This window comes from Punica granatum, chromosome 2 (assembly GCF_007655135.1).
Source record: "Punica granatum isolate Tunisia-2019 chromosome 2, ASM765513v2, whole genome shotgun sequence".
NCBI lineage: Eukaryota > Viridiplantae > Streptophyta > Magnoliopsida > Myrtales > Lythraceae > Punica > Punica granatum.
This window is the reverse complement of record NC_045128.1, coordinates 6,262,157-6,274,390: the sequence shown is the minus strand read 5'-3', so window position 1 is coordinate 6,274,390 and position 12,234 is coordinate 6,262,157. Positions and strand designations below refer to the sequence as shown.

At 42.6% G+C, this 12,234-nt stretch overlaps 2 protein-coding genes across 3 annotated transcripts; one reads left to right on the top strand and one right to left on the bottom strand.

The window, feature by feature from the left end:
• Positions 1–1,538: 1,538 nt before the first annotated feature.
• LOC116196894 (cyclase-associated protein 1) lies at positions 1,539–5,439 on the bottom strand. 2 transcript variants are annotated; one of them, XM_031526824.1, is made up of 10 exons: positions 4,939–5,439; positions 4,120–4,288; positions 3,965–4,029; positions 3,224–3,545; positions 2,996–3,143; positions 2,815–2,924; positions 2,659–2,714; positions 2,502–2,558; positions 2,202–2,345; positions 1,539–1,977 (listed from the first exon to the last, which is right to left on the bottom strand). In XM_031526824.1, exons 1-10 carry the CDS (start codon positions 5,203–5,205, stop codon positions 1,891–1,893), a joined length of 1,425 nt encoding a protein of 474 aa, XP_031382684.1. In that variant the 5' UTR covers positions 5,206–5,439; the 3' UTR covers positions 1,539–1,890. The 2 variants fall into 2 exon arrangements, with proteins under 2 accessions (XP_031382684.1, XP_031382685.1); XM_031526825.1 differs by lacking the exon at positions 4,939–5,439 and adding an exon at positions 4,489–4,530.
• Positions 5,440–8,943: 3,504 nt separating this feature from the next.
• LOC116195917 (BTB/POZ domain-containing protein At1g63850-like) lies at positions 8,944–12,197 on the top strand. The gene is made up of 2 exons (XM_031525346.1): positions 8,944–10,125; positions 11,633–12,197. The coding sequence occupies exons 1-2, from the start codon at positions 9,070–9,072 to the stop codon at positions 11,909–11,911; spliced, it is 1,335 nt and encodes a 444-aa protein (XP_031381206.1). The 5' UTR covers positions 8,944–9,069; the 3' UTR covers positions 11,912–12,197.
• The last annotated feature ends 37 nt before the right edge of the window (positions 12,198–12,234 follow it).

The following is a 12,234-nucleotide window of genomic DNA, read 5'->3' as shown; positions in this document are numbered from 1 at the left end:
AATTACTACAACTATCACCCCATACAAGATCATATACGACCTTGGCATCTAATTCCACCTCAAGGTGGGTGATACCAAGACTGAGAGCGAGCTAGAGTCCATGTCGTTAATGCCCATAGCTTGGCCACAATACTGGGTGCTATACCAATTCTACGTGTGAAGCCTGCCCGCCACTGTCCATTCTCGTCTCGGACGATGCCACCGCCTCCTGCCTTACCAGGATTACCTAGCGCCAAGCCATCGGTATTAAGCTTGAACCGGCCTGGACTGGTGGAACCCATTTGACCATGACCTCACTACAACTTTTTTACCGCTGCGAAGAACTCCGCAGCCCTACTACAGTTTAACAAAGGGAGATTACCATCGAGAGGTTTACTCCTAACGACTCCGTGATTCCTATCAAACCAAAGACTTCATAAGGCATGTGGAAAAATGATTGCCCATCGGATGGATAAGGAGTGGGATTCGGTTGCTTGGCAATTAGAACGAAGCCAAGATACCAAAGGGAGGGAGAAGGTACTGGCCTTGGTTGGAGGATAGCCGAGACAGGACCAGAAAGATTGGGCGGCTGGGCAATCTCTAAGAATATGGCCAGTTGATCCAACATTCACGGAACAATGACTGCACACAGGATTGAGACCAATTCCCCTTTTCGCGAGGGTTTCCACACAAGGAATACGATTGTGAGAACACAACCATAGGAATGTTTGGATTCTAGGAGGGCACTTAGCACGCCATATCCATCTCCAATCTCCGTCCTATTTCGAATTGGATCGCGGCCACGGGCAATTTCGTAAGCCAGGGCCATGTCGAAGTCACCATCTTGAGAGAATTTTCAGACCACATAATCCTCCCCAGACGTTGTGCTAGGAATAGCTTGGCTAGAGATTGTATCTATGATGAGAGTAGGGAGCTGATAAGGGATGTTCGAGAAATCCCAACCACTCGAGGATAGACTGTGGTGGACAGGACGATTTTCTTCCTCAGCCGGGAGGGGACCCGAGATGATCGATCTCAAGGGTCAGTTCCCAGTCCAATCGTCGTACCAGAAGGAAGTGGAGCGCCCATCACGGACCATGGTCCAGCTACCTGCCAAGCAAACAAGACTCTCCAAGACTCAAAGTGACAACTAGGATTCGTCGGATTGAGGTTTCTATCAAAATATTTACTCGTGAGGACACAAGCCCACAGGGATTCCTGACTATAAACGAATCTCCAAGCGAATATCACTGCCATGGCTTGATTACGACCGGCAGTATGTTCGATCGACTCTTAAGATTTATGTAGCTGGATCCGACAAGTTGAGCAGTCCTTGAACCTGATTGGAATGATCCAATGGCTCCACTTGATTATTCTTGCGACTTCAGTATCTGGAAAAAATAGGCTCATCAGATTGTCCATGCCGAAGCCATACTTTACTCGTCTGTGATGACTGATGAAGAATTACAGGCAATATCTGGTAAGAAGAAATGGAAAAGGACTGTAAGCAAATTATCAGTAGATTGTTAAACTTGCTATGGTACTCTTGATCCATCTGATCAAATGCAACTTGGAAAACTTGCATAGATTTAATAAAACCCTCATCTCATTCAATCGTTCGATCAACAAAATGAAAGATTACAATATAGTGTCGGCACAACATTGTTGTAAATATGAAACAACCGATACAGTTCAGAAGACTCAAGCCAAGGTAGGATAAGCTCTACAAACAAATGAAGACATACTTCGAAACTGGAAGTGGCGTAACATCATGAAGCAGCCACAAAATTTCATCTGAAAATAAATTATGCCCAAAAAATAAAGAAACAGGATCCACCATCATACTCCAGAACCAATGGAATCGGTCGATATTCTAGGACAGCACGTGAAAGTAATCGACAGCAGCTTCATTTAACCACCGGAGTGGGAAACTGGAGACGTCGTGAAGTGTCCATCTTTAAATGTGTGGACATACTGCTGTGGCAAAGCATGCTCTACCTGCAATGCGTAGGAATTTTTACGCAATCAGAGATTCTGTTGTATGTTTCAGATGGCCGATAGTATCCACATGTATATTCAAACATTAGAAAAACTTCCCAAATTGACGCAGCTGTTAGTAAAAGTAGCAGGCTTGACGTAAAGTTCAAGAACTCTCCAAGAAGCTGGAAAAAGTCTTATAGATTTGCAAACTTGACCACAAAGTTATAGAATAAGCAACATACCAAGTCACCATCAGGTTCAGCACCGGGTACCAAAACATTGATCTCACTTGATTTGGCTGTCGTTATTGATGAATCCAGTGAATCTTTGCTCAAATACAGTTGACAGCCAGATGTGTTATCCACTGATATTGTAGGAGCTGAACCCTGCAATTGCCAGAAGATGGTACTCAATCAACACATAATCCTTAACGCCTCTAAACTATTCGGGAAGTTCAATGTACCATCTGGTGCAAATGAGATATAAGAACTGAAGATATCTGATAGCTGTTTAGGTGGCCAAATTCATTTGTAGATTTCTACCTGGCATTGCACCTCGACACGATTGCAGTTCACGATCTCAAAAGCAGCAACAACCTCCTGTGTTTCAAATATCAAAGGCATAAGAGATGGAGCCTACAGCACTTGTCATCAGTTACTTTACATTAGAAGAGAAACAAATTTCTGGACTCATACTGACCGCAAAGACAACCCCTGTCTTGGTGCATTTGTCAACTGTTATGTTGTTAACTTTTCCTACAAGCAGCACATGATATTATCAGTGGATCAGATGGTATTTTATAAAGAGGAAGCACTATTTTCCCAGAAGACAGAGACTGGAAGAGTTTATATATACCCTTAATCTGCAGGACTGAATCCTTGCATCCAAATATGTAGACCGACTGCTTTGCATCACAATCATCAATAACCAAATCCTTTCTTCCAATGTGATTTTCAACAACCCACCTAATAAGAAATTCAATAAATTTACTAGTCACCCAATCGCCGGAGCTACCATGAACTAAAGGGCTACTTACTTGCGACCTGTCTGCAGCTCTAATTTGGGGGGCCCAGCCTTTGAAAAAGCTGGTGAACTAGTTCGACCTCCCTTTTCACTCACACCAACAACCCCAGTTCTATCTGTTCGATTCTTTGTCTTCATATCATCTGTCACCTTCCTCAAACCTAAGTAGCAAGAATGTTAAACCACAATCGTCTCATAGCCATACATACGAAGAAAGACATACAAAGAGGCAGAAAATTACCAGTTGTCACAGGCTTCCCAGAGTTAATTTCCTGGAAAACAGCAGCCATCCCTTCCTTGGGACGAGATGATGAAGAGGGAGAAGATTCAGAACTGAAGAGTGAAGCTGGTGGTGGAGGTGGAGGGGCAGGTGCACCTGGCGCTGGTGCTTTTGGTAAAGCTTTTGCAGGTGCAGAGGTAGCTGGTTTCCCGGTAGCACTCCATACAGGACCCAGAGGGTAAAAGCTCTTCACATAGTCCCTCAAACCAGGTAAATAGAGTTCCTTTAGAGCCTTGGCCCATTCAACATGATTCGACTCTTTGTTTCTGTATTCCACCAATACCTGCAAGGTAAAATAACAATTTGAGTATGCATATATTTAAACTTCATGCTCTTGTAATGGTTAAAATCTACACAGACAAGGGATCACATTAAAAGGTATGGAAAACTCGGTCCAAGCTAATTCACCAGCAATGCTCACGAGATGTTCTTTACTACATGGTGCACGACGGTAGAACTGAATAAGGTCACCTACATGCACACTTTCACAGCACATATTGTTATGAACTTCCATTTTCTTATTCCATTTCTGTAATTCACAGCATCACACAAGATTGTATTCTAAGATGGTAAAGCAGAGAAATCTCCAAGAGGAAGTAAGACGACAAATTCCAAAATACTTGAAAGACTAATTATTCTATTCCTGTACCTTGTTCCCATCTTATTTCCTTCAAAAAACTGCAGATATGGGCAGCAAAATACCTTGTTGTTGTAAAATTCGGCCATCTGCCAACTTTCTTCGACATGGGCGATAGGCATGCTCATACCTTCGGAAGGAAAAAAGGCAACGACAAATTTCAGGCATCATTACAAGTGATCTCATCAGGCTGTTGAACGCAAAGACGCACATCACCTACCACAATCCTTGCCAGTGTATGCAATCCATGCCAAGGCTGTGAGACTGTCTGCCACAGCTTTCAAGTGGTTAAAAAAGTCGGATCGCCTGCCCTCTGTCAATGCACTTGCTTGCATTATCACTTCATTCAGTGGCATAAGAAACTGACCCAATCCCTCAAGGTCAGGTTTCTGCAGAAGAAAAACACAACCAAAATCATTAGTGAATTGATTCGGCGATAATAGCAGCTTGAAAACTTGCGACTTTTGATGTTACTTATTAATAATAGAATGAATATAAGCTTCCTAATCATCCCAAACACACCCCAGTACAGTATTAAGTGCTAAAAAACGATCTTACTTCTTAATAACACCATGTCAGTACAGCTTACAAGATCAAAGAAGCCCACCACGAGCATATGATGCAGAATTCATAAAGCTCGATGCAAACTTAAGCTCAACAGGCAAACAGAAGAAGAACCTGCTAACGAATTTAAAACAGAGAAGCCATAAGCTGAGCTCCCAATCACCTCACAGGTCAACCACACAATACAATCAAACTGAAGCATTCCTCAGCAAAGGTCAGCCGGTCCATTGATTAACACCTCCATTTTTGGATCATCACACACCATAACAATCATATGCTAATAGAAAGAACGAAGACCAAATCTATAGAACATTCAAGAACAGACATATTGATCAAAATCGAAATCCATGGGAAGACAGACAGTTGTACGGTTCCATCAACTTGGGTCTGAAACAATGTACGACAAACGGAATGTTTTCCATATAAGGAAGACACAAAAGACAAATATACAGAAGAAAGCCAAGCCCCAAATCACCTGCGTCTGCTTGATTTTGATGAGGAGCTCCCGCTGAGCGGAGAAAGCCTCGCGGAGGATCTTCGTCGCGTCCAGGACCTGGCCGCCGATGTTCTCCGCGGCGCTGGAAACCTTTCCCACGCACTGAGCAATCAGATCGTCGAACGCCAGGATGGAGGGATCCGAGGACCCGGCATCCAGGTCATCGGAGGGCAGGCCCCTGGTGGCGGAAACGGCCTCGAGGCGGGCGACCGCCGCCTCTAGCCTTTGAATCAGCTTCTCCTCCATTGGGCGGTGGAGACCGTGGGGTCTCTCGCCTTATCGAGCTGTCGGGATCTTGAAGGAGCGGAGCTGAGCTGAGCTGAGCTTCCGGAGGATCTCCAGGGAATGGAGGGGGGGGGGAGGAGTGAGAGTGATGGGTGTGGTGGCGGATTGATGATTTGTGTCCTTCTCGGAGAGACAGACAGGGAGAGAGAATGAGAAATGCTCCTCGGCCTTTGCTCTCTCTCTCACCTTTTTTTTTTTCCGCCGAAAGTAAAAGAAAAGATAAAGAAGAGGGAGAGATTTTTGTGGCGTGCGAGTAGGAATAAGGAGATTATTCGAGGGCGGGCCGGTGACACGCGTGTCAGACGGAGAGAATTTTTGGCCTGACCGTGTTAGAGAGTTTGGAATTAACGATGGTTTTTTATTTGTTGAAATTTTTTAGATTAAGAAAGACATTCATTGAATTTTCGGATATCAAAGCGTTTCTAATAAAAATTTAATAATTAACATATATAATGACGTATAAGTAGATATAGATATAAAGAAATTATTTGTTAAAAATATCGTGTTTATCAAATAGATATAATCAATAAAATGTAAAAAGAACTAAATATTATTAATTAATATGCAATATAGCCATATGATTATATGCGATATCATATGTGCAGAGAGTCAATGATTCCGTAATATGGACACAAGGATTAGCCCGTGTGGTTAGAGGACTTATCTCATGCTTTTATAGGGAATTCATTGTGTATTACGATGCTTTGCAAGAACATTCCAAATAATTCTCGTTATAGAAAAATATATATCATAATATGCATTGGTGCAATGAGAAATGGGAGATTTAGAGTGTTGAAAAATTATCATAAATAAAAAAACGATGCTAGATGATGAATTTTTGCTTCGTATTTATAGAGTAGTCAGTACATCGAACTTGAAAAATATCACTCAAATTAAAGAATTCTTTCAAAATAACGAGAAATCTTTTAATTTCCAAAACAATAATTATACATATAAATAATATGGACGAATAATCAAAATACGTTGAATATGGACACAATAAAATATAATAAAATTCGTTGAACTAAAATTGAAAAGTCAATTAATCATGAAGTTGAGGATTATCAAATGAATTTATTCAAGCACGTAACAACGTTTCATAAAGAGCTAAGGGTTCCTAAAAGAAGCTCTCACATCATGCGCTATGACTTTTATGTATTATTTATAGATGTAGGACAAGCACTTAACATCCTATATTTGGAATAAAGAAATCTTACCCAAAGTGATATGTATTTTTGCGCTTGGACAATATGGCCATGTTTGATCGCTGGGATATGAGATAAAATAGATAGTAGGATGGGGATTAAGATTGGGATAAGACTGGATATACTTATTAAGGCTAATCCTAGTTAGGAAATGGGTTGTGGATTGCAATAATATTTTTGCGTAATGTCATTATTACCCATGGTTTTGTTTCAAATTTATGAAATCTAAGAAGAACAGAAAAGCGATGGTAGTGAGGCCATGCCGCCAACCACTGTCTCGGTGAGATTACCAGTGACTTGGATTATCATTTATGGTAGCCTCCGAGCCTCCACCATCGCCAAGCCTCCATCCCCTCTAAAATCTTACCAGGATATTGGTTGCCAGTGTAGGACAACCATCGACCCACTGTATTGTTAGACTGTTTTAGCTTTTATTTATGAAATCATTTTTATTTTGGAATTTTAAAAATTAATTAGTTATACCTTGGTCCTTTAACTCTAATGTTCCAATTTCGGGTCTTGACATACCCTAAGCACTAAATAAATATTCGGTAAGTATTATTCTGTCAAGTGGCTGTGTAACATCCAATAAATATGTATCTATGTGGTAAACATGGCCTATAGTGATTCCATAGACTCTTGCTTACATGGATTTTGATTAGTTGTTACTCATCCAGAATGAATGAGTAATACTCATTGAATATTTAATCCCAAATACTAGATTAGGCCATTAAATATCCATGGGATTTAAAATCTTAATTCATCTCACTGCTACTCTTATTCTTATCAGTGATTCGCCGACCAAACATAGTCTAAGACTTGTCTTACAAGTCAAGGATGTGGGTAGCACTTGGCCTGCATCGCCTACCCTAGGAGGATCGACCCAACTCGACCTGAAACCAAAAACCTGAAAGCAAATTTGGGGTGGGTTAAATGCTGCATATTGATTTTCGGATCAGCAAACCGTTTGACCCGAAAACTTGATGGGGATCCAAATGACATGAAATCAAATTGAAAGAAAAATATGGATTGTTTGAGTAATATTTTAAAAAAAGAAGAAGGAAAAGGATTGTTGAAGCAACTATTCTTCCCTCGTGTTATCATCAACTCGTGATCAAGAAGTGCCTTCTCATGACAGGAGATGAATCCAAATTATCCAATCATAGGAAGTTGGCTCGTCATACATCCTCGAATCCATGCAAACTCCTACTTCAGTGCATTGTTCTATAATGGAGATTAGCAGCTCTCTTGTTTGGTGTTAAAAATGCGACATATAGGTGTAGTGGAAATTTCTCTATTCAAAAACCTTGCGACCATTCACTATGAAGAAGCCTGTAACTCGATCTACATCGTCCCGAACTAATCGTTGCTTGTGAGTAAAGTAAGCCGAATACCAGTAAGAACCACATTGGCAGGAGCTGGACTAACAACAACAGTGAATATCAAGCTTTGAAATGAATTGGACGAGCGATCAACAGCAAAGAAAATTTATCGATTTTGGAGGAGGTTTGGTTACATTTAGCATTTCTTTATTAATGGGAAAAAGAATTTTTAGTCTTATAAATTTAGTTTTCAGTCAATTTTAATTTTCTAAGTTTTAAAAGTGTTGTATTAGCTTTATACGTTTGCTTCGTAAAACAATTTTTGTCCATTTTGTGACTTATATGACCAAAAATATCTTTCTTTTTAAAAATTTATAGGATTGCATTTTAATTGAAAACTAACTTATAAAACTAAAAATGTATTTTTCAAAATTTATAGGATCGAAATTGTTTTAGGAAGTAAACGTATAGAATTGATTTGGTAATTTTAAATATTATAAAATCAAAATTAATTATATGTTAAATTTATAAGATCAAAAATATATTTTTCTCTTTTTTTTAATATTTGCGGAAGGAAAATTTATATAATTTGCTTTTTAGTTTTAAAAACTTTCATAACTCTCGCATGTTCACCTATAGGTACAAATTTGATATCTAGTAGAATTATTCATCCCATTTATTAATTATTTAAGATTTATTTTTCATTGTATTAGAGTTTAGACCCATTTGTAACCAAAAAAAATAAAATGGATAACCTGCAGATCTATTAAAGCCTATACCGGCGGTTTTGGCCTGGCATTTTCCTCGAGCCGACCCAAAATGACAACACCCGAACCGATCAAGCAATTTACACCCTTACCAAAAGGGGCAAGTGGTGTAGGTAAGAGTCCAAACTGCCATCCATCCATCCGACGTCCACAGAGGGTTCACGAGGCTACGAAGTACTTTGGCGCAACGCAACTCCCGTCAGAGTTCATCTAGACCTTTGAGGGATCCCGAATTCTGGTCGGTGAGTCTTCGAGGGGGCGGGATCGGGATCGGGATCAGCCTAAGCCTCGGGTACGGACTAATAGACGGACATTGGCGAGTGGCGACCGATGCAACAGTGATTTGAGACGGACCATTGGCATGATTCCCAAAATAACTCGATCGGTAAACAATATATAAAATATCAAAAAAAAAAAAAAATGGACGTTGTCGGGATAGAACCAGAACTATCGTCAAATATTCATAATCATCATCGTCATCTTCATCTGGCGGATCTTCCAGAGAGATCATCACAGTGAAGCTTCACCCAAATGATGCAGCTGGGCAACCCCAAGAAGAGGAGCCGCATCGCCCGCATCCCTTCCTCCTCCTCCCTCTCTCCCCCCTTCTTCAACGACCCCTCCTCCTCCGACTTCCTCCTCAGCCTCGTCCCCCCCTCCGACTCCTCCTCCCAGCTCCAGATCCACCTCCACTCCCCCGTCATCCGCCGCCGCTCCAAGTTCTTCGACGCCCTCCTCTCCGACCGCTGGCTCCCCCCTCCTAACTCCTCCTCCCCCCCCGGCAGCAGCACCGCCTTCCACCGCCAGCACCTCACCTCCCACCCGGTCGATGCCTACGTCGCCGTCCTCCGCCTCCTCTACGCCGCCGACGCCGGTGACGACCTCTCCGCTTCCATTGGCTCCGCCTCCTCCGCGCTCGACCTCCTCCCCGTCGCGCTGGAGCTCCTCTTCGAGGACCTCATCCGCTCCTGCGTCAGGTTCCTCGAGGCCGTCCCCTGGACCGAGGAGGAAGAGGCCAGGGTCATCAGCCTCGTCCCCCTCTTGGGCGCCGATGAATCCCGGGACCTCCTCGCTAGGGTTTCTCCCTCCTCCGGCAACTCCTGCGAGGAGATGCTCCACGGCCTGATCCTCACCGCGATCCACAACCACTCCAACATGGCCTTTGCCAAGGCATTCGTGGCTAAGATCCTCCGGGACCTGTCCGATCGGGAGGCCGCCCGCCGGGTTCTCGAGCGGGCCTTCGAGACGAGCCTCAAGATTGTGAAGGAGTCTCTGGAGGAGTACTCCAGTCCTGACTTCCGCGGGGACCATAACGAGACCGAGGCCATCCAACGATTGAACCTCCACACTGCCATGACCAATGCGCGGCACCTCCTCTGGTTAGTAGAGAGGATGATCGAGCTCAGGGTGGCCGACACGGCCGTGAAGGAGTGGAGCGACCAGGCTTCGTTCACAGCCGACTTGCAGAGGGCTTTCAGAGATGATGCCTGGAGGAATATCGTGCCTGGGTTTCCCGCCCTTGTGCTCCGCTGCACATCAAGGCTCGCCAATGCGGTGGCTTCTGGCACCATCTTGGCTTCTACTCTGGTACGGTTCTTGAAATGTTGTGGTTCTGCAGTGACATGAGCCTTTATAGATTAACTAAATTACTACGAGCTGAAGCCGAGACAATCTTGGGACTGTCTGTCTGTCTTCAACTAGGATTTGACACCTCGAATGTTTATATCTTATAACGACGGTTGAAATATCAAAGTATGTCTTTTTAGGCTCTCAGTGTTTAATAAGGTTTGTGCTTATGGCATTTCCCCGTACGAGATTAAGACAATAAGTCAAGAAGCAGAGGTCTATTTTTTATCTATAGATTAGATGCTATAACATAGTGTCAGGCATAGCCCACCTGCTACATTTTAAGATGGTTGCATGAGCTCTTCTAGAAATACTTATGAACTACTTTAAATTGCTTTCTGATAAAAATAAGGCTATAAATTGGTTTCATATGCTTACCTAACATGGGTGGCCTTTAGATTCTGAATTTATAGTAAAGTATTGAGAAAAAAATTGTGCCAGGGAGCATTTCCGAATTCTACATCTTGTTTCTTGCCTGCTTTTGTTCGTTTAGGATGTCTGTGAATCTCCCTATATTTTTACTCCGTAACTTATCTTTTACTATGTAAGTATCGGACAATTGTGCAAGCCAAACGTTGAGTGTTCCTCCATTTGGAGCCAAAGCCACCCAGGATAGCACTTGTACTGAAATTTCTCCTTGCAAAACAAAGTATTTCCTCGAGTAATCCATACTTTGAAAGTCATAGTCATTTAAAGGGTAGTTAGGGTTATTGACAAGAGGCTGCTTTGTAAAGTTAAACTGCTGAGTAGTTTCTCCACCCATGGAAAAATGCCTCCACCTAATCTTTTCTCTGCCATTGGAAGTCATTACCTGAAATGTGGGTTTCAAGACAATGTCATTATCTGGCTATGTGTATGATTCTTCATGATGAAGCGAAGTGCTTATTCTGTTAGTAGTTTCTAATTGACTTGGATTTTTCGCTCTCTTGGTTTTCATTCCTGTTCTAGCTGTCCTCTAGTTTTGAACTGGCAAATTCCTCATTTGTTACCGACAGACTTTCTTATTCTTGATATGTCCTGCTGCTTAGCGTAGATCCAGAGTTTCTTGTTCGGGACTAGAATCTTCTTCCATTTGGGTCATGCTTTGAGTGAGGAGGTTGCAAATTGAAGGTCAAAGAAACTCTTGTTTCTTGTTCTCCTTCTTTCTTTGCCAGAGCCATGTAAAATATGAGATATTACTGTATCAAAGCTGGTGATATATCTTGGGTGATATTACTCGAACTTTAAATTCTCTTTTGCTGCAGTATTGATGCCTCTTTTGAATGTCAACCTAGTACCCGCCAATTAGGGCAGGTTGACATATAGGTGCCTGCGTGGGCTAATTTTAGTCTGCCCCTGTGATTTGAGGCATTAAACTGTAGGCTGCACTTTGAGCTTGCACCTGGCAATTCAAATGAATGGTTTGTGAGTTTTTCTCATGGCTTGCATCCTCATTAATGTCTGCCTTTCTTGTTGCCAAACCTTGCAGGTGAGGACGAGGCTGGTGAAGGACTGGCTCCCCGTCCTGATCGTGTGCAAGGACAATGTCTCTCCTATGCTTTCCAGCCACAAATCCCTCTACACGGAGCTCGAGGACACCTTCCTCAGTATCATATCCACTCTTCCGCTCTCCGACGCTCAGGGCCTGCTCCAACAGTGCCTCAGCTTCTCGACCCGGAGTGTCGAGGATTGCCCCCACCTGGTCACAGCCTTCAATACCTGGTTTCGACGTGCTGCTCGGTCTCCACTGCCGGAAAACAACTCTTGATGTAATTAAGAGGTCTTAGCATCAGTGTCTCTGTGTTGTTACCCTTTTGGTTCCCTGATCTTCTTGATTAATGGCCTCGGGGTTTCATGTTGAACATTATTCATATCAACTCGGTGTCTGTAAATAGTTGAAATCGAAGGCCGTGTCTGCTGTTGTAGATAATAGTTCACCCTTGGAATCAGGTCTCTGTATAGCACGTTTAGTCCTAATAATGCTGAGATTTTCACAGCATAGATTGGCCTGACTAATAAAGTCGATGAATCAATCTTCTGATGATTCAGTCAAACTGTCCATTACGTGTTTCTTCTTAGGTCGGTGGATTC